The 22,231-nt window shown below is 46.1% G+C and overlaps 1 protein-coding gene across 13 annotated transcripts in view; it reads left to right on the top strand.

The window, feature by feature from the left end:
- Window positions 1–22,231, top strand: part of BicC (protein bicaudal C) — a 133,762-nt gene that overhangs the window by 46,907 nt on the left and 64,624 nt on the right. For 2 of the 13 annotated variants that reach the window (XM_070098146.1, XM_070098152.1), the window contains exons 1-2: window positions 333–478; window positions 21,690–21,895. The exons of 7 other annotated variants lie outside the window; for them this stretch is intronic. In XM_070098146.1, coding sequence (XP_069954247.1) covers window positions 21,841–21,895 — 55 coding nt within the window. In that variant the 5' untranslated portion in view covers window positions 333–478; window positions 21,690–21,840. Of the gene's footprint in view, window positions 1–332; window positions 496–20,850; window positions 21,896–22,231 lie in introns of those variants that run through there. 4 more of the 13 variants (XM_070098148.1, XM_070098149.1, XM_070098150.1 and 1 more) reach the window with 4 other exon arrangements.

Consider the following 22,231-nt stretch of genomic DNA (forward strand, 5'->3'; position numbering starts at 1 on the left):
CTATTTACTGCTTCTCGTTACAACTGACAGATGCTAGTAAGGGAATTAGATGTATTTTACCTTTGAATATAATATGATTTCCTTCCATTTCATAGGTCGAACACTTCCTCATGAATATAATAATAAATGCAAAACAACCATTGGAGAGTTGAAAGATCAACTCCTCCCTCATGATTGTTTTGCATCTTGCATTGCTTGTTCGCAGTTTTTTTGCATATAAATTATTATTGAAAATGTTTTCTCGCATCATTCACTCCTCGCTGTTATGCTTTCTGGCATGTTTCTGGCCCTGTGGACCTTCTTGGTCGCTTCCTTGGCGTGACACAGGTAAGTAGTGCCAGTGTCAGTTGACTGTGTGGTGTTGAGGCGGCAGCACTGCCTCTCGTGCGTCGGGTCTTGTTGCGTCCTCGCAGTGCTCTTCCCAGCCCCGAGCCTCCACACTCGATGGCTCTCACAAGTCTGTACACTGTGGGCTCCTGTGAGTTGAGTACCAAGGTGAAGAACACAAAGGCACAATACCGTGACTGGAACAATACACAAATACCCTGCAGATGGGAGAAACTGGTTAATTGTCCAAGTCTAACCGAAACGTCGTGATGTTTTTCTCGTATATGCGGGTTATTTGTGTACCGAGGTGAATTGTGAGATTCTCCCAGGCTTGTTAAACTGGTGATGAGTTGCTGTGTGTGTGTGTGTGTGTGTGTGTGTGTGTGTGTGTGTGTGTGTGTGTGTGTGTGTGTGTGTGTGTGTGTGTGTGTGTGTGTGTGTGTGTGTGTAGAGGAGCTGTAGGAGTGGTTTACGCACATCATCGCGGGATCAGTGTTCCTGTGGTCCCTGGGTAGGTTCGTGTACTTAGTGGGTCTGCAGCAGGAGTGTGTGTACACTTGTGGGTCTGCTGCAGGAGTGTGCACACTTGTGGGTCTGCTGCAGGAGTGTGCACACTTGTGGGTCTGCTGCAGGAGTGTGCACACTTGTGGGTCTGCTGCAGGAGTGTGCACACTTGTGGGTCTGCTGCAGGAGTGTGCACACTTGTGGGTCTGCTGCAGGAGTGTGCACACTTGTGGGTCTGCTGCAGGAGTGTGCACACTTGTGGGTCTGCTGCAGGAGTGTGCACACTTGTGGGTCTGCTGCAGGAGTGTGCACACTTGTGGGTCTGCTGCAGGAGTGTGCACACTTGTGGGTCTGCTGCAGGAGTGTGCACACTTGTGGGTCTGCTGCAGGAGTGTGCACACTTGTGGGTCTGCTGCAGGAGTGTGCACACTTGTGGGTCTGCTGCAGGAGTGTGCACACTTGTGGGTCTGCTGCAGGAGTGTGCACACTTGTGGGTCTGCTGCAGGAGTGTGCACACTTGTGGGTCTGCTGCAGGAGTGTGCACACTTGTGGGTCTGCTGCAGGAGTGTGCACACTTGTGGGTCTGCTGCAGGAGTGTGCACACTTGTGGGTCTGCTGCAGGAGTGTGCACACTTGTGGGTCTGCTGCAGGAGTGTGCACACTTGTGGGTCTGCTGCAGGAGTGTGCACACTTGTGGGTCTGCTGCAGGAGTGTGCACACTTGTGGGTCTGCTGCAGGAGTGTGCACACTTGTGGGTCTGCTGCAGGAGTGTGCACACTTGTGGGTCTGCTGCAGGAGTGTGCACACTTGTGGGTCTGCTGCAGGAGTGTGCACACTTGTGGGTCTGCTGCAGGAGTGTGCACACTTGTGGGTCTGCTGCAGGAGTGTGCACACTTGTGGGTCTGCTGCAGGAGTGTGCACACTTGTGGGTCTGCTGCAGGAGTGTGCACACTTGTGGGTCTGCTGCAGGAGTGTGCACACTTGTGGGTCTGCTGCAGGAGGGGACACACTTGTGGGTCTGCTGCAGGAGGGGACACACTTGTGGGTCTGCTGCAGGAGGGGACACACTTGTGGGTCTGCTGCAGGAGGGGACACACTTGTGGGTCTGCTGCAGGAGGGGACACACTTGTGGGTCTGCTGCAGGAGGGGACACACTTGTGGGTCTGCTGCAGAAGTAGGCATAGATTTGTGTACGCGTGCGTACACTTGTGGGTTTGTTGCAATAAACCTGTACACAACAGCAACAAACCCACAAGTATGTACACACACCTGTGGGTTTGTTGCAGGTGTGTGTACAATATTTTGGGATTGTTGCATGTGTGTGCACACTTGTGGGTTTGTTGCAGGTTTTCATGTGTTGTAAAACTTCCTATGTGTTTGCTAGTGTTTTCTTCTCACATTCACGTGTTTCTCGCATTCTTCTGTTTTTTCTCGCATTCTTCTGTGGTTCCCCGCCTTACCATTTCAGGCTCATGCTTATAATTTTTGGTATATTTATCGGGAAGCGTGAAACCTGTAGGGAAGGCAGACACTGCCCGAGGAATAAAATATAATCTGGTGTGACACCAAGGAGACTCCTAGGCTACGCTTCATAATTATGTATACTTGTTGAAATTCTTCATTGTACTTTGCGTTTTCATGACTGGTTTCCTTTCCTTGGTATTGTTTACACGCCCTCCAGACATGTTAGGCCATTCTCTTCATAAGAACATAAGAAAGAACACTACAGCAGGCCTACTGGCCCATACTTAAATGGTTTTCTTAGATATCTTTAATTTTGATTATTGAAGTTTAATTTATGTAACTTGTATTGTTTACTGATATTGGCAATGCTGTATCTTTCTTGCCTGATTGTAAACGTCATGCAGAGCAAGCCTGTTTTAAGTTGTTTGGCAATAAAGACACGTAATGTTCTGCCTTACGTGCCTGTCTAGTCCCAAGTTGAAGACTTGTTGACTCCGTCATCAGTCACCATGCTTACCTCTCTCTCCTTATCTCCCCTTAAATATTGCCTCGTTAAAGAACGAAAAGGCACAACACCGTGACTGGAACAATACACAAATAACCCGCACATACGAGAGACGCTTGTGACGACGTTTCGGTCCAATTTGTGACCATTTTCAAGTCAGTGTGATTGTAAATGGTCGAAGTCGGACCGAAACGTCATGGTAAGCTTCTCTTCTATGTGCAGGTTATTTGTGCATTGCTTCCTTCATAAACTTTTACCTGTTTAGCTTCAAATTATTGACTCGCGTTTCTTCTCGTTTTGTGACGTCGTTTACACCTGACAAGTGTGGAAACAGTAAAACATACTGACACGTTGGAAAAACTCAAAAGTCAGTGTAATGCGATCTCGTATTGACAACGTTGTCAAAGCCTCGCATAATATCGCATTTGCGAGTAATACCTTCAGCCTCAGATTACTCGATTCTTATACGTGAAGCATTTCTATTACCTGGAGGTTACCTGGAGGTTATTCCGGGGATCAACGCCCCCGCGGCCCGGTCCACGACCAGGCCTCCCGATGGATCAGGGCCTGATCAACTAGGCTGTTACTGCTGGCCGCACGCGGTCCGACGTACGAGCCACAGCCCGGCTGATCCGGCACTGACTTTAGGTATCTGTCCAGCTCTCTCTTGAAGGCAGCCAGGGGTTTATTGGCAATTCCCCTAATGCTTGATGGGAGTCTGTTGAACAGTTTTGGGCCCCGGACACTTATGGTGTTTTCTCTTAGTGTACCAATGGCGCCCCTACTTTTTATTGGCGGCATTTTGCATCGCCTGCCCAGTCTTTTACTTTCGTAGGGAGTGATTTCTGTGTGCAGATTTGGGACCATTCCTTCCAAGATTTTCCAAGTGTAGATTATGATATATCTCTCCCTCCTGCGTTCCAACGAGTACAAGTCAAGTGCTTCCAAGCGTTCCCAGTAGTTAAGGTGCTTGACAGAACTTATACGTGCAGTAAAGGATCTCTGTACACTCTCTAGATCTGCGATTTCACCTGCTTTGTATGGAGATGTTAATGTACAGCAGTATTCCAGCCTAGAGAGAACAAGTGATTTGAAAAGGATCATCATGGGCTTGGCATCTCTCGTTTTGAAAGTTCTCATTATCCATCCTATCATTTTCTTTGCACGTGCGATCGTGGCACTGTTGTGATCCTTGAAAGTGAGATCCTCAGACATTACTACTCCCAGGTCCCTTACATTATTTTTCCGCTCTATTGTATGGCCGGAGTCAGTAGTATACTCTGTTCTAGTTATTATCTCCTCCAGTTTTCCATAACGGAGTAGTTGGAATTTGTCCTCATTGAACATCATATTGTTTACCGTTGCCCACTGGAAAACTTTGTTTATATCTTCTTGGAGGTTAACCGCGTCCTCAGCAGATGACAGCCTCATGCAGATCCTAGTATTGGTTATTCTCTTTCCTGATGATCCTTTGTATGATCAGTTTGGTGTGTTGATTGAGTTCTGTTTTGTAAAGAAGTCTGTGATTTGTGTGAGGTGGAGCATTCCTGTTATTCTCCCTGATTCTCTAGACCTTATAAAGTCAATGTCATATCAGTAGTAACAGCCAGGTTGATCTGGACTTGACCCACTGGGAGTTCTGGTTGAGGACTGAACCTCAGGTAGCCTTGTGTAAGGGTTCCTATGTCTTTACTTATTGGTTTATCCCCTTTTACCATTGTCACCTTATTCCTTCCCTTCCTCAGTAACCCCTTCTCTTTTCCTCATCATTCCCTCTGCATCCTCCTCTCTTCCCTCCCTCTGTCGCCCTTATATGCCTACCCTCTTACTTTCCTCTCGGTGTGATCATTCGACTCTCAGTCGCATATGGGACCAGGTTTCTTGAATCAATTCCTGATCAACCGGGGTATGGAGCATACGTTGCGCTGCGGGCGGCACGCACCAACAGCCTGAATGATCAGGCCAACAGGGTGGAGACCTAGCCTAGGAACGGGTCGCGACTATAAGTAACCCCTGACAACCTACCCGCGCACCCAGGACAAAAAAAAAGTGTTAGAAAAATCCAGTCCTTCTGGAATGACATACCCTGTGTAAGAAAGTACTCGGTCTTGTATAACACTACCCCCGACACCTGTTGGAAGTTGTTATTGTGCCGCCTGAGAGGCTAGTTTGTGCACTCGAAGCTCAACGTGTCAACGGTAGTGCAGATGTCTGGATTGCAGAGGTCACAGTAGGCTCTATCAGACCCTATTGAACATTATTACATCATTAGACAAATGTGTGTCATTTCATATTTTACAATTACTTCAAGGAATTACAGTAAGGAACACTTCAAAAATGATATCTTATTACTACTTACAAAAAATGGTCATAACTGGGGTGCAGTCTCGAAAAAAAAATACATTTGGTCAATGCAAAATGTGCTGAAATATTGAAGTGTTGGTAAAAAGCATCCGTATACAAGCCTCCTCCAGGTACAAGATGATAAAAAAAATCTATGGAAGTGCGTCAGTGAGGTGGCTGTAGGTAAGGTCATGTTCTCTGGGTTTCATACCTGGCATTTTTCCCTTGAAATAGGATACCTTGGGACCCACACATCGCTGGACTCGTCTCACTGTAAAAACGTCAGTGAAGTTTCCCTCGCTGACCGACCTACCCATGCGCCCAGAACGTTACAACCTGCTCTCATGCAAGCCTAGTAAACAAATATGTATATATGCTACTTTCTGGGAAGTTAAGTTTTTTGTATATATGTGTGTGTGTGTGGGGAGGGAGGGGTGAGTTAAGATGCGTGTGGGAATGAGTTGTGCGAGTTCGTTAAGGTGATGTGTGGGAATGAGTAAGGGTTGTATGTGGGTTCGTTAACGGGGTGTTAGTGAGGCTGAGTTTTAAGGGGTGGGGAGAGGGATGGAGTTAAATATTATGAGTCGGTGCCCCTCAAGCGAGGCCCCGTTGCGTGAGAACAAACAAGTAAAGCACTCGGGTCATAGAAGTGCGCTTGTTGGCTCCACCGGTGCCCCTCACTCACCCGTAATTGAAGCCATCAATCCGAGGCTTGTGCGAACGCTTGACCCTCGGCGCCGGATAACCGTCCACTCGTAGACGAACTGGGCGGCGGCAGGCGGATTTCCAGTACATTTTAGGGTGAGATACCGGCTACCTTGGAATAAATCAGTCTTGATGTACGTGTCAAATGCCATATAAGCAGGCTGTGTGGTAAAGCGTTTATCTCGCAGCTGAGAAACCTCGGGTTCGATTCTTGGCGAAGCAGGACGTATGGGCAAGTCTCTTAACATCTGTTCTTGTTCATTTAGTTAATAGATACTTGAGTATTAGTAAACTGCTGTCGATCGCATCCTGAAGGACCTAACTGCTTGACTTTCTTAGGTTATCCTGGGTTTTTAACCCTCGTAATTATTTGGAGTATGTCCTCTTGAACGCATGTTAAGTGGAGCAACCTTTTCTGAAGCCGTGTTTTGGTTTACATAGAAACGATTCGTTATATAAAAATGCTCGCGTTCAAATTCTCTTCAGATTAACTGAGGCACTGACAGCCGTGACACTACTGCTCTGTAATTACCTCTTTTTAATTACCTATTTATAGCCACGGGTCGAGCTATTCTGGTGATGATCCGCCCTTAGTATTTAATCCATGCTGTAACTGTAGCCGCTGAAGAAGTTTCGCTCAGGATTGAGCTTTCACAAGTGTTGCTCGGTGCCCGGGTCGTCTTTCAGTGCACTTGTGCAAGGTACATAGTGAGGCCGTGCTCGCTGGTCACCATGTACATAGCAGCAATCTTAATTAAGATTATCGCTCCCTTCTCGGGCATCTTGATGCTGGTGAACGATGATGATTCTTGCTTCAAGGAAGTCGTGTTTTAGTTGCGCAGCCACAGGGGAAAGGTGGGAGGGAGGTCCTCCCTCCCTTTCCTGCCAATCTAGTATCTCTTCACTCACATTTTACTATTTTCTTTCCCCTCTTACTCTTTCCTTCAAATCTCCTCATTTCTGTTATCCCTTTTCCCTTCTCTGTCCTCCCTTATCTCTCTCCTCATTTTCTTTCCCTCCCCTTTCCCCTCTTCTGTTCCCTTTCTCCGACTTTTCTCTCTCCTTTTTCCTTTACCTCGTCATAGGTGCACTGATCACTGATCATTAAGATAGGTTATAAGGTGTTACGAAGTTGTCTTATAGTACTTAATGAACATTTAACAATATTTTGTGATTGTTTTAAGTTTCCTCGGCCATAAAATGAAATGTTTGGATTGGTGAAACGTGTGTGTGTGTGTGTGTGTGTGTGTGTGTGTGTGTGTGTGTGTGTGTGTGTGTGTGTGTGTGTGTGTGTGTGTATACACTCAGTTGTACTCGCCTAGTTGAGGTTGCAGGGGTCGAGTCCAAGCTCCTGGCCCCGCCTCTTCACTGGTCGCTACTCGGTCACACTTCCCGCTCCATGAGCTTAAAGCTATGTATGGATCCTGCCTCCACTACATCACTTCCCAGACTTTTCCACTTCCTTACAGCTCTGTGACTGAAGAAATACTTCTTAACATCCCTGTGATTCATCTGAGTCTTCAACTTCCAACTGTGTCCCTTTGTTGCTGTGTTCCATCTCTGGAACATACTCTGTCCACCATGTCGATTCCTCTCAGTATTTTGTATGTCGTTATCATCCCCTCCCCCCTCTCTCCTGTCTTCGTGTCGTCAGGACGATTTCCTCTCCTCGTCGGACATACCCCTTAGCTCCGGAATTAGTCTTATTGCAAACCTTTGTACTTTCTCTAGTTTCCTTACATGCTTAGCTAGGTGTGGGTTCTAAACTGGCGCTGCATACCCCAATATGGGCCTAACGTACAGTGTACAGGGTCCTGAATGATTCCTTATTAAGATGTCGGAATGCTGTTCTTAGGTTTGCCAGGCGCCCGTGTGTTGCAGCAGTTATTTGGTTGATGTGCGCCTCAGATGCACCCGGTGTTTGTGTGTGTTTATGCGCGTGTTTGAGTGTATACACTCTTAGTTGTACTCGCCTAGTTGTGGTTGCAGGGGTCGATTCACAGCTCCTGGCCCCGCCTCTTCACTGGCCGCTACGGGGTCTCACTCCCTGCACCATGAGCTTTATCATACCTCTTCTTAAAGCTATGAATGGATCCTGCCTCCACTACATCGCTTCCCAAACTATTTCACTTCCCGACTACTGTGACTTGAAAAAATACTTCGTAACATCTCTGTGATTCATCTGAGTCTTCAACTTCCATCTGTCCTCCCTTGTTGCTGTGTCCCATCTCTGGAACATTGTCTGTCCACCTTGTCAATTCCGCTCAGTATTTTATGTCGTTATCATGTCCTCCCCTATCTCTCCTGTCCTGTGTGTGTGTGTGTGTGTGTGTGTGTGTGTGTGTGTGTGTGTGTGTGTGTGTGTGTGTGTGTGTGTGTGTACTCACCTAGTTGAGGTTGCGGGGGTCGAGTCCGAGCTCCTGGCCCCGCCTCTTCACTGATCGCTACTAGGTGACTCTCCCTGAGCCGTGAGCTTTATCATACCTCTGCTTAAAGCTATGTATGGATCCTGCCTCCAAATCTGCACACAGAAATCACTCCCTTCGAAAGTAAAAGACTGGGCAGGCGATGCAAAATGCCCCCAATAAAAAGTAGGGGCGCCATTGGTACACTAAGAGAAAACACCATAAGTGTCCGGGGCCCAAAACTGTTCAACAGCCTCCCATCAAGCATTAGGGGAGCTGGACAGATACCTAAAGTCAGTGCCGGATCAGCCGGGCTGTGGCTCGTACGTTGGACTGCGTGCGGCCAGCAGTAACAGCCTAGTTGATCAGGCCCTGATCCATCGGGAGGCCTGGTCATGGACCGGGCCGCGGGGGCGTTGATCCCCGGAATAACCTCCAGGTAACCTCCACTACATCGCTTCCCAAACTATTCCACTTACTGACTACTCTGTGGCTGAAGAAATACTTCCTAACATCCCTGTGATTCATCTGTGTCTTCAGCTTCCAACTGTGTCCCCTTGTTACTGTGTCCAACCTCTGGAACATCCTGTCTTTGTCCACCTTGTCAATTCCTCTCAGTATTTTGTATGTCGTTATCATGTCCCCCCTATCTCTCCTGTCCTCCAGTGTCGTCAGGTCGATTTCCATTAACCTCTCCTCGTAGGACATACCTCTTAGCTCTGGGACTAGTCTTGTTGCAAACCTTTGCACTTTCTCTAGTTTCTTTACGTGCTTGGCTAGGTGAGAGAGAGAGAGAGAGAGAGAGAGAGAGAGAGAGAGAGAGAGAGAGAGAGAGACAGAGAGACAGAGAGACAGAGAGACAGAGAGACAGAGAGACAGAGAGACAGAGAGAGAGAGAGACAGAGAGAGACAGAGAGAGAGAGACAGAGAGAGAGAGAGAGAGAGAGAGAGAGAGAGAGAGAGAGAGAGAGAGAGAGAGAGAGAGAGAGAGAGAGAGAGAGACAGAGAGAGAGAGAGAGACAGACAGAGACAGACAGAGACAGACAGAGACAGACAGACAGACAGACAGACACAGACAGACACAGACAGACAGACAGACCCCCCTGGTGCTACAGCTATCTGTTTGGAGGGACTAACTGTTGTTTGGTAAGAACCGTGGGAGTTGTGGGTTATAATTTACGGAAATGTCAGTGAGGAAACAGTAGCTTAGGCTAGGTAAGACTCGTCAGGAAACAGGACAAGCGTTTCCTGACGCGGGTGTAAGTCTTATGATGACCCGCCACTGGAGCTTCTGGTCGTCTAACCGGGGCCTTCTACTGGCTTTCCATCCACCCCTTTAAAAATTAATATTCTTTTGCGAGTACTGTATGTACTCGCCCAGGAATATTGGGCGAACTCGGGTCCATTTTGTTATGAGCCAAATGTTGTACCTATATCTTGTATCACTAGAGAACATAATTACGGAGCATGGGAGGGTTAAGACAGGGTGGTAGTTAGTTACGTAAGGGAGGGTAAGCAAATTAAACAAGAAAATTGAACATTTAATCTCACGGGGAAGGGGATGGGAGGATATATAATCTTTGAAAATTACGTACAGTATCTCTTGATAAGGTCATCATCTAACTTAGCATCTACACTATGCATGCCTGACCGCCAGCAACAACAGTCTGGTTGAACGGGTAGTAAACAAGGAAACTTGGCCACTCTGCGAGGGTAGAAGCTTGTCACAGGTTAGCCCTGAAGGGGTCAAGTTCTTGAAGTTGTCGTAGCTACTGAACTCTTATTTAAATGGGGTACTAAAGTACCCCCACCTCGGTCTGACACACGTTACCTCGCATGCGATGGAATGTAGTGGGAAATCAGCTATTGTTCCCACACTGGAATTCATGTACAGTAACTTGACGCACGAAATCGTAATGACGCGATTGCAAACAAAGCATACGACGGGTGGGAATAGAACCCGCGATCAGAGTCTCAAAACTCCAGACCGTGGCTAGCGCGACGGTCTGGAGCTTTGAGATTCTCTGATCGCGGGTTCTATTCACGCCCGTCGTATGGTTTATGTACAGTAAAGTAGCCGCACACTGTTGGTGTATTAATTTTTTGTTTCTGTTGATTAAAACAGGTTAACTAGGGAAAAAGCAGTTTTCTGCATTAACATGGAAAATTAGTCTTAATAGATTAATGCATCTAGAAACTACATCCAACTCAATCTTTCAAGTAACGAGACTCATCCGGGGCCCAATCGTGCCCTTATATAGTAATAATTAACTATGGATAACTAAGTGCAGTAAACACAAACGTATTTAAGGTTTAAACTAGATGTACGGCTTGGTTATTAAGGACCTGGCATCTGTATTTTTAATTTTAAGTAAGGTGGTGTTTATGAGGCAAAGCTAATTGGCCGAACGGGGAATTAGAGATTTGTATTTGGCATAATTAAGTGCCAGAGTTGGGGATGTGTGAGGACGCATCTTACGGTCTGTTGACATTACCCAGATGGGGAGGGGATGGGAGAGGAGAGTTTTAATGGTGGGTTAAGAAACCGTGGTGGGGGAGGTGTTGAAAGGGCTAGACCCCCCACCCTGATCACAAGGGTGTGGGAGATGAACCAGGGGGTATGCGAAGTAACAGCCAGTGTAGATGAGAGGGAGGCCTAGAAGGATGTACAAAGGTAGATGAGGGGAAGAGGAAGCTTGGTTGTAGGTAGGTAGGTGGATGACCCCAGGGTGAGAAGGGATGATGGGGGTGGAGGTCTGAGGAAGAACACGGTAGCACAGAGGTGCTCTCACCCTTGACAAGACTGTCTTTATGTCTCCCCCCCAGCCCTCCCTCCCTCCCTCCCTGCTGCATCAGCCTCCCCCCATAGCCCTCCTGTCTCGCCCTCGTCCTCCTGCCTCGTCCTCCTTCTATCTCGTCTTCACTCTCCTACCACACCACAACCACCTCCACCCAATCCCCAGCCTCCACCGTCACCATCCACTACCACCAGCCATCCATTACTACAACCTGGAACCGTTACTATCCCTTTTATTACAGCAGGAATAAATGAAACAGCAGGTAGTTGGGAAGAACAGCTGCACCAGGTAGTTGGGAAGAACAGCTGCACCAGGTAGTCGGGAAGAACAGCTGCACCAGGTAGTTGGGAAGAACAGCTGCACCAGGTAGTTGGGAAGAACAGCTGCACCAGGTAGTCGGGAAGAACAGCTGCACCAGGTAGTTGGGAAGAACAGCTGCACCAGGTAGTTGGGAAGAACAGCTGCACCAGGTAGTTGGGAAGAACAGCTGCACCAGGTAGTTGGGAAGAACAGCTGCACCAGGTAGTTGGGAAGAACAGCTGCACCAGGTAGTTGGGAAGAACAGCTGCACCAGGTAGTTGGGAAGAACAGCTGCACCAGGTAGTTGGGAAGAACAGCTGCACCAGGTAGTTGGGAAGAACAGCTGCACCAGGTAGTTGGGAAGAACAGCTGCACCAGGTAGTTGGGAAGAACAGCTGCACCAGGTAGTTGGGAAGAACAGCTGCACCAGGTAGTTGGGAAGAACAGCTGCACCAGGTAGTTGGGAAGAACAGCTGCACCAGGTAGTTGGGAAGAACAGCTGCACCAGGTAGTTGGGAAGAACAGCTGCACCAGGTAGTTGGGAAGAACAGCTGCACCAGGTAGTTGGGAAGAACAGCTGCACCAGGTAGTTGGGAAGAACAGCTGCACCAGGTAGTTGGGAAGAACAGCTGCACCAGGTAGTTGGGAAGAACAGCTGCACCAGGTAGTTGGGAAGAACAGCTGCACCAGGTAGTTGGGAAGAACAGCTGCACCAGGTAGTTGGGAAGAACAGCTGCACCAGGTAGTTGGGAAGAACAGCTGCACCAGGTAGTTGGGAAGAACAGCTGCACCAGGTAGTTGGGAAGAACAGCTGCACCAGGTAGTTGGGAAGAACAGCTGCACCAGGTAGTTGGGAAGAACAGCTGCACCAGGTAGTTGGGAAGAACAGCTGCACCAGGTAGTTGGGAAGAACAGCTGCACCAGGTAGTTGGGAAGAACAGCTGCACCAGGTAGTTGGGAAGAACAGCTGCACCAGGTAGTTGGGAAGAACAGCTGCACCAGGTAGTTGGGAAGAACAGCTGCACCAGGTAGTTGGGAAGAACAGCTGCACCAGGTAGTTGGGAAGAACAGCTGCACCAGGTAGTTGGGAAGAACAGCTGCACCAGGTAGTCGGGAAGAACAGCTGCACCAGGTAGTCGGGAAGAACAGCTGCACCAGGTAGTCGGGAAGAACAGCTGCACCAGGTAGTCGGGAAGAACAGCTGCACCAGGTAGTTGGGAAGAACAGCTGCACCAGGTAGTCGGGAAGAACAGCTGCACCAGGTAGTCGGGAAGAACAGCTGCACCAGGTAGTTGGGAAGAACAGCTGCACCAGGTAGTTGGGAAGAACAGCTGCATTCTGATTTTCTTCCAGTGCATCCAAGGCCATGTCATAGTGATCCAATAGTTGTGAGAGGCATTAATAACTCGTAATTGTGATCAGGTGTAGACGTGTAAATGGTTCATTACCTTTATAACTTGTTCAGTTATCAAAACTTTGGGGCCCAGTCCCTGGACCCATTATGTAAATAACAAAAAAGGCACAATACCGTGACTGGAACGATACACAAATAACCCGCACATAAAAGAGAAGCTTACGACGACGTTTCGGTCCGACTTGGACCATAGTAATATCGGTAATATCTTTGACTACCGCTCACAGGATGGGTATGAGGTGCATAATAAACATATTAAGCTAACTCTTCCCTTCGTTAACGCTCTCTCTCCTGCCTGACAAAAAAAAAAAAAAACTTTGAAAGCTCCTGTAACTGATAAACCCTCTTTGCAATGATTGACGATATCCTTATTGCCCGAAGTGCACAGCATGCTAGTGGCTTTCTTTTGTTCTTAATATTTTATTACATGTAAACCACATTTTGTGTACTGCACAAAGAAATAGTTTATTTACTGAAATCTGTCAGCTCAGGCTGACATTTCAAGACCTTGTATGAGCCCCATCCTGCGTGATAGAATATGACAGGGAAGCATAGTTAACTTTTATTTCCACTGTAATTATATAGAATATGGTTGTAGCATGGTGCTGATGTATCCAATTTTGTTTGAGTGGGAGAGGTGGCACTCTCCAGGACTTAGCGTTTTAATTAAAGCCTAGTCTGGAACTGGGCCGCGGAGGCGATGACCTGAGGAAGAGACTCCAGGCATAGGTAGTGGAGGATATTTTTCCCATTTAGTTTAAATTTGCTGACACTCAACGGCCGATGACACGGGACGAATTACGGAATATGAGATACTCTTAATAGTTTTACTTCGTTTGTGATTCAGTATAGTGGTTATTTAATGCTGGTGTGGGAGCGGACTGCCCATTCCCCTCGGTGACTCCCCGGAAGCGACTACGGGTATGATTTGTAAATCTCGCTTGATGTCTACCCGGAGGGTGTTCCGGGGGTCAATGCCCCCGCGGTGTCTAACACCGACAAGTATGTGAGAAACACGTGTGCGGTTATCAAGACATGGAGGATACGTTTTGCCCACCAGGAACTTCAGTCCGGGTGAGCTAAACATAACCTCAATAAATGTCTTAAAAATCGTATGCATCTTTCTCAGAGGTAAGATATATGTACTAGGAGAGTGAATTAGCTACGACAGTTGAAAATTATTAATCATTGCGTAAATTTATTAAAACTTAGTATTTATAGCATTGGATAACCAAACGGTTTTATTGCCCTGTAAGTAAAATAAAACAAAACCTCAAGGAGAGACATGTGGAGAGGGAGGAAAGTAAGAAGACAGGAAGAGATGACGTCGAGAAAGGGAGGAGGAGGGGAAGAAGTAGATTAAATACATGTAGTGTGTGTGTGTTTCTTGCTTAGTAAACGTAGTATCGAGCCTCCACCACTCGTACTGCTTAATGACCCACTCGAATTTAACGCGTAGTAAAACTTGCAGGTTTTCTTGATTGCGTGGTATTTCTCACAAAACTAAAATTTCAGCCACCATGAAATTTACCTTCAAGTTACCACAAGAACGATTCTGAGGATCACCGCACTCTGCGGCCTAGTCCTGGAGTTTACCTGGAGAGAGTTTCGGGGGTCAACGCCCCCGCGGCCCGGTCTGTGACCAGGCCTCCTGGTGGATCAGCGCCTGATCAACCAGGCTGTTGCTGCTGGCTGCACGCAAACCAACGTACGAGCCACAGCCCGGCTGATCAGGAACTGACTTTAGGTGCTTGTCCAGTGCCAGCTTGAAGACTGCCAGGGGTCTGTTGGTAATCCCCCTTATGTGTGCTGGGAGGCAGTTGAACAGTCTCGGGCCCCTGACACTTATTGTATGGTCTCTTAACGTGCTAGTGACACCCCTGCTTTTCATTGGGGGGATGGTGCATCGTCTGCCAAGTCTTTTGCTTTCGTAGTGAGTGATTTTCGTGTGCAAGTTCGGTACTAGTCCCTCTAGGATTTTCCAGGTGTATATAATCATGTATCTCTCCCTCCTGCGTTCCAGGGAATACAGGTTTAGAAACCTCAAGCGCTCCCAGTAATTGAGGTGTTTTATCTCCGTTATGCGCGCCGTGAAAGTTCTCTACATTTTCTAGGTCGGCAATTTCACCTGCCTTGAAAGGTGCTGTTAGAGTGCAGCAATATTCCAGCCTAGATAGAACAAGTGACCTGAAGAGTGTCATCATGGGCTTGGCCTCCCTAGTTTTGAAGGTTCTCATTATCCATCCTGTCATTTTTCTAGCAGATGCGATTGATACAATGTTATGGTCCTTGAAGGTGAGATCCTCCGACATAATCACTCCCAGGTCTTTGACGTTGGTGTTTCGCTCTATTTTGTGACCGAGACTGTCGTGAAATGTTAGCAATAGCCTAAAAGTGTCAATAGTTATGAAGCTGCTTTAAGAATGAAAGGAAGGAAGGGTGAATAGCGAAGCTTAAATGAAACATGGAAGGAATAGAGATGGAATGAAAGTTTGAGTGAGCATGAGTGGATGGAGGTGGGATGGAAGTAGAAATAAGCAAGAGTGAAGGCATGGGGTAGGGTGGGATGGAAGTAGTTGAAGCAAACATGAGTGGATTGGGGCAGAGAAATTGGTTTGTTGTGACTAGGATGGTGGGTGGGGAGGAGGGGCTTGTGGTTGAATCACTTGTGAAGTACTCTTAGATAGCAGCCTCCGCCCCTCCTCAGTGGCCCCCTACACCAACCAGGATGTTGGGGAGGGGGTTAATGTTGTAAGGAAGGATCTTGTAGGGGTGGGTAGGGATGAAGGGGGTAGTTTGGTTACTGTCATGAAAGGATGTTGGTGTTCTCGTAAGTGTAATAAGGTGCTCGACTCTCTTGGGTTAATAAGGATGGAAGATAATTATCGATTCTGGGAAACTGGTAGAGGATATGGTGTGGTTTTCCCGTAATTGGACTTAAAATAAATGCTTAAGACTTTTAACATTTTCATGTACGTCGGAAAATTGTAAATTAAGATCGTCCTGAAAAGTGTATTGGATTTAAAACCTATCGATTACGAGGATTTTTAAGTCCTACATGTCACTTGTACACCACTAGTCAAGGATATTTCGGTACCAAATTTAGACTAAACTACGCAAATACTAAGATGTAGTAACATGATGGCAAACAAACCACGTGCGGCCAGCAGTAACAGCCTGGTTGATCAGGCCCTGGTCCACCAGGAGGCCTGGTCGTAGACAGGGCCGCGGGGGCGTTGATCCCCGGAATACCCTCCAGGCCAGTGTGTAAGCCACTGGGCCAGCTGACTACAATAAGATTCATTCAACTAGGTATATTTATACACCATAGGGAGGTTAGCATGGGCCCCACTGTGACCACAAAAGCAAGTTTTTACAGATGAATCTCCCGCCAGCGTGGTCGTGACGAATTCTAGTTCATGTCCCCTCAAAGCCGTCATCACGACTCACTTGCCATGGGTTCTAACCCCACCCATACCAAGGTATGACTGAGATGTATGTAGTTGAAGTTCTATCAATAAAGATCGATAACCAAAACCTAGTCATTGTGGTTGTATACAAGCCACCAGATGCAACCTCACAACAGTTCAAGGAACAGCTACTGAAAATCGATTACTGTTTGGAAAACCTTCCAGCTTCATCCCCAAACATCTTACTGCTTGGTGATTTCAACCTAAGGCATACAAAATGGAAGAATGTAGCAAATAATGTTATAGCTGAAACAATCCCCGGAGGTAGCGCAGATGAAAGGTCACACACACATGATCTACTAAGTCTCTGCGAAAAACACACCTTAGGCCAGCAGATAGTGGAGCCAACAAGACTAGAAAACACACTTGACTTTATCTTCACAAATAATGAGGACCTGATAAGAGACATAAGAATATCAAAAACAACTAATTCCGATCACAATCTAATCGAAGTCCAGACGTACATGCATAGGGGTCCTGAACAGCAGAATGCATGTACCTGTGAAGGTGTCTTCACAAAATACAATTTCAACAACAAGAACATCAACTGGGACCAGGTAAACCATGTCCTAAACGAAACATGTTGGGAAGATGTCTTAAATGACATGGATCCAAACCAGTGCCTTGAAAGGATCAACTTCCTGGTAGCCGAAGCATGTTCTAGGCATATTCCCCTAAGAAAGAAGAAGAGCAGGAGTAAACTGGAGAGAAAAAGACGCTCCCTCTACAGAAGACGACGAAGAGTCACTGAGCTCCTCAGGAGTGCTAGAATATCTGATACACGAAAGGAGGCGCTGACCAGGGAAGTGGAAACTATCGAACTTAAGCTAAATGACTCTTACAGGAACCAGGAGAGGCAGGAGGAGCTTAAAGCTATTAGTGAAATTGAGAGAAATTCAAAATATTTCTTTTCATATGCCAAAAACAAGGCAAATACCACATCTAGTATCGGGTCCTTACTCAGACAGGATGGGACTTACACAGATGACAAGGAAATGAGTGAAATATTGAAATCCCAGTACGGCTGTGTTTAGTGAACCACTAATCGGTCTGAGGATCGACGACCCAAATGATTTCTTCATGAATGAGCCTCAAAACTCCATAAATGTATGCGAGATTTCCGACATTACCCTAACTCCGATAGATTTCGAAAAAGCCATTGACAACATGCCTATGCACTCAGCCCCGGGCCCAGACTCGTGGAACTCTGTTTTCATTAAGAACTGCAAGAAACCCCTCTCGCGTGCCCTAAGTACACTATGGAGGAGGAGCTTGGACATGGGTGAAATTCTACAGTCACTTAAAACAACGGATATAGCCCCACTCCATAAAGGTGGCAGCAAAGCATTAGCTAAGAACTATAGACCAATAGCTCTGACGTCCCACATCATAAAAATCTTTGAAAGAGTGCTAAGGAGCAGGATTGCAAATCACCTGGATTCCCAAAATCTGCACAATCCAGGGCAACATGGGTTCAGGGCAGGTCGCTCCTGCCTCTCACAACTACTGGATCACTATGACATGGCCTTGGATGCACTGGAAGAAAATCAGAATGCAGATGTAATATACACAGACTTTGCAAAAGCATTTGACAAATGCGATCATGGCATAATAGCCCATAAAATACGTTCTAAAGGAATAACTGGGAAAGTGGGGAGATGGATCTTCAACTTCCTAACAAATCGAACACAAAGAGTAGTGGTCAACAGAGTTAAATCGGAGGCTGCCATAGTGAAGAGCTCTGTTCCACAAGGCACAGTACTCGCCCCCATATTATTCCTTATCCTCATATCAGACATAAACAGAGATGCACACCACAGCACCGTATCATCCTTTGCGGATGATACTAGGATCTGCATGAGGCTGTCATCTGCTGAGGACGCGGTTAACCTCCAAGAAGATATAAACAAAGTTTTCCAGTGGGCAACGGTAAACAATATGATGTTCAATGAGGACAAATTCCAACTACTCCGTTATGGAAAACTGGAGGCGATAATAACTAGAACAGAGTATACTACTGACTCCGGCCATACAATAGAACGGAAAAATAATGTAAGGGACCTAGGAGTAGTAATGTCTGAGGATCTCACTTTCAAGGATCACAACAGTGCCACGATCGCACGTGCAAAGAAAATGATAGGATGGATAATGAGAACTTTCAAAACGAGAGATGCCAAGCCCATGATGATCCTTTTCAAATCACTTGTTCTCTCTAGGCTGGAATACTGCTGTACATTAACATCTCCATTCAAAGCAGGTGAAATCGCAGATCTAGAGAGTGTACAGAGATCCTTTACTGCACGTATAAGTTCTGTCAAACACCTTAACTACTGGGAACGCTTGGAAGCACTTGACTTGTACTCGTTGGAACGCAGGAGGGAGAGATATATCATAATCTACACTTGGAAAATCTTGGAAGGAATGGTACCAAATCTGCACACAGAAATCACTCTCTACGAAAGTAAAAGACTGGGCAGGCGATGCAAAATGCCGTCAATAAAAAGTAGGGGCGCCATTGGTACACTAAGAGAAAACACCATAAGTGTCCGGGGCCCAAAACTGTTCAACAGACTCCCATCAAGCATTAGGGGAATTGCCAATAAACCCCTGGCTGCCTTCAAGAGAGAGCTGGACAGATACCTAAAGTCAGTGCCGGATCAGCCGGGCTGTGGCTCGTACGTCGGACTGCGTGCGGCCAGCAGTAACAGCCTAGTTGATCAGGCCCTGATCCATCGGGAGGCCTGGTCGTGGACCGGGCCGCGGGGGCGTTGATCCCCGGAATAACCTCCAGGTAACCCCTCTATATATGTTGTTGCGTTCGACCCACGCACAAAGATACTCTCTTCAGGAAGTTTGCAAAATGACCTGGGGGGGAAGGGGGGGCGAACCATCTCTTCAAGAATGGTAATGAAAATACTGTATGAAAAGTACAGTATGATTAAAAAAAAAAAAGGTCTTGTTGGAAATGTACTTAGCCAGTATGCACAGTAAAAAATATATATATATATAATAAGCGAATTGTTGATACTGCAGAGATGGGAAACCGGTGCTAAATTTCCATATTAGGGAAATTCTCGAAAAGTTAAAAAGTTTTGTGCTACGAATAAAAAGTATGGTAGAAAGGGTGTTTGAGCTGATATTTTGCAAATATTAATGGAAGCTTGAGAGCGTTGTTACTTAGGCACCTTCTATGTACATGAAATGCTGATAATATTGCTTCTGTGACAGACCTGGAGGACACTAGTCGCTAGCCACCCTTAATTCATCGAACAATACATCAGCCACTGGGTGAAGTGTTCGTTATAAGACGTAAACCAGTCCAACCAGTAGTCTCATTGCTGGTGTGACATTGTGTAGTGACATTCAAACTACGGGTAAGCCAGCAGTCACTACAGTGGGTCACACCAGTCAGTCTGGTGACTGCTGGTGTGACCCACTGTAGTGACATTCCCACTAAGGGTAAGCCAGCGGTCACTGCTGCCGTGACTCGCTACTGGGTCATCAGCTGCTCCAGTTTCAGGTGTCCTTGGGCAGACCTTCATGCCCCGCCCTCACCAGAGTGCCGGCACCACTGAATGACACTTCTGATCACTCGGGTGATTTTTCCCTGATTAATGAAACAACGATGACCCCACGCTGGTTTAGCGCTCCGTTAATACGTTTACATATATATTTTATATATAATAGAGCAGTGTATATACTAAATGTGCTCAGAATAGTGTATATAGAATAAATTAAGCGGTAATGCGTCTTATACTGGTCGGACGTTTCGGTTCGACTAGTCAGTAGTCAAGTCGGTCCGAAACGTCGTAATTTTTTCTCCCATGTGCGGGTTAATTGTGTGTTACAATATTAAGTTCCAGTTAGGGTATTGTGCCTTTTCTTAATATTGTAAGTTAAAACCTTCACATGTTAGGTTCTCATTCTCTGTATTTACGCTAAATTTATCGTATTAAAAATAATCGTTTGAATAAACCAAGTTAGACATCTAATGAATAAAGGAAAATATAATCTTCGGCCTTACTTGCCGGTTTTAATAAGTTTTAGTATAGTTTTGTATCATCAAAGGTCAATTAATACAACATAAAATTACTTGTAGTTGTGGTATAAACCTTGGTAATAAATACCGACAAGTTGGTTTAGAAAGACACGTAAGCAAACACTATGACATATTTATTAGAAAACGTTTCGGTCCTGGGACCTTGATCACTTCTAACATACAGAGGTAAATAACAAAAAGGCACAATACCGTGACTGGTTATTTGTGTATACAGAGGTAGAAAGGCATTATATATAGGCGGAGAGTGAGGTGTGACGCACGTGACCTGAGGGATGTCATAAGAACATAAGAATGGAGGAACACTGTAGAAGGCCGGGTACCCGTCCTCATCATAGGCAGAGGTTGTTTTGATAAGGACCTGCTTCGCATGGGCCAGTAGGCCTTCTACAGTGTTCCTCCATTCTTATGTTCTTATGACATTCCTCAGGTCACGTGCGTCACACCTCAATCTCCGCCTATATATAATGCCTTTCTACCTCTGTATGTTAGAAGTGATCAAGGTCCCAGGACCGAAACGTTTTCTAATAAATGTCAGTGTTTGCTTACGGGTCTTTCTAAACCAACTTGTAGTTGTACAGGACGTTCACAAATGGTGACGGAATAACTCATGATAATGGTGATACACCAAGATAAAAATGTTCTGATAAGATCACAAATATACTCATGGGTAGAGAAGACTATGGTCGTTGTGGTGTGGTAGCTGCTGTTATATATCTATTTATAGTCCTGAGAATCATCGTCCCCGCTGCCCGGTCTTAGGTCAAGCTTAAATTGAAAAGGACTATTGCATGAATGAGAAGTGTTAAGGAATACACTGGAAAGTAAAGCTAAGTAAAGAGGTTTAAAAAATTTAGATGTTATTGGATGTTTAGAAGACAGAGGAGAGATGGTAATCAAGCCAGTGCCAAACATTTGACAGTCTTACACTTTATATTCATTTAACAGGACGCAAGTACCAGTCTATTACCATATTTGCGTCGGTGACAGTGGCTGTCTTCATGGGTAGTGGTGGGACACTACCAGGTAGAATAACACGATTAAAAATTTGCTTTAAGTGACCATGGCAACTCGTGCTATGTTTTAAAATAATTGTTTTTTTAGTCATCTGTAACAAATATTAGCAAACTGTGAATCTCAAATGAATTTATACTCGATGTGAAATGATTTCCGAGAGGTTTATTACCTTTACAAGCAGTGAAAGTATTAATGTTAACCAATGGTTATGTAAGTGTGCCAACTGTCTCTTGCAGTCTATCTAAGACATGCTACGCAGTACTTGATGGCTCATCATCATTGAAACAAGTGTATAAATGATCCCTGTGCTCACCAAGAATGTGTTGTGTGTGTGTGTGTGTGGTTTTTTACGTTTAATGAGAATAAAATTTGTTGGTGAGGGCTAAGTGAGAGAGCACACTGCTGAGGTAACTCGAGTAATGGCCAAGCAAGAAGGCACGGAGGAACTTGGTGAGAGTGTGACCTGCCCGAATTTGTAGCCCTGGTAATTTTTTATGCTAAACTTTCCCCCGCGCGTGAGCAAGTTCAGTGATGGATATCTTGGCTGGAGACGTGGAAATAGACCTTCCGCCCGATGACGATGATGGTAAGTTGGGTCATTTTCTTAAGCATGTTGCATGGCTTGTCTGCTTCATGTCTCGATGCATTGCCTTCACGTAACAAACAAGTTTCGTTTAACGCATTCTGTCAGTGTGATGGATACATTTTACTAACCAAATATGTCATTCGTTAAGCCTGGCTTGAGATCTAGTTAAGAGCTGACAGTCATGGTAGGAAATCTTTCAGTGCTCCCCCCCCCCATCTCTCGCTCTCCGTTCTCAATCTGGCTCGCTCGCTGTCTTTTTCTGTCTTAAACTGTCTCTCTCTTTGTCTCTCTCTGTCTTGCTCTGTCTCTCTCTCTCTCTCACTCTGTCTCTCGCTG

The sequence above is a fragment of the Cherax quadricarinatus genome, chromosome 61, assembly GCF_038502225.1.
Source record: "Cherax quadricarinatus isolate ZL_2023a chromosome 61, ASM3850222v1, whole genome shotgun sequence".
In the NCBI taxonomy this organism is placed as follows: Eukaryota; Metazoa; Arthropoda; class Malacostraca; order Decapoda; family Parastacidae; genus Cherax; species Cherax quadricarinatus.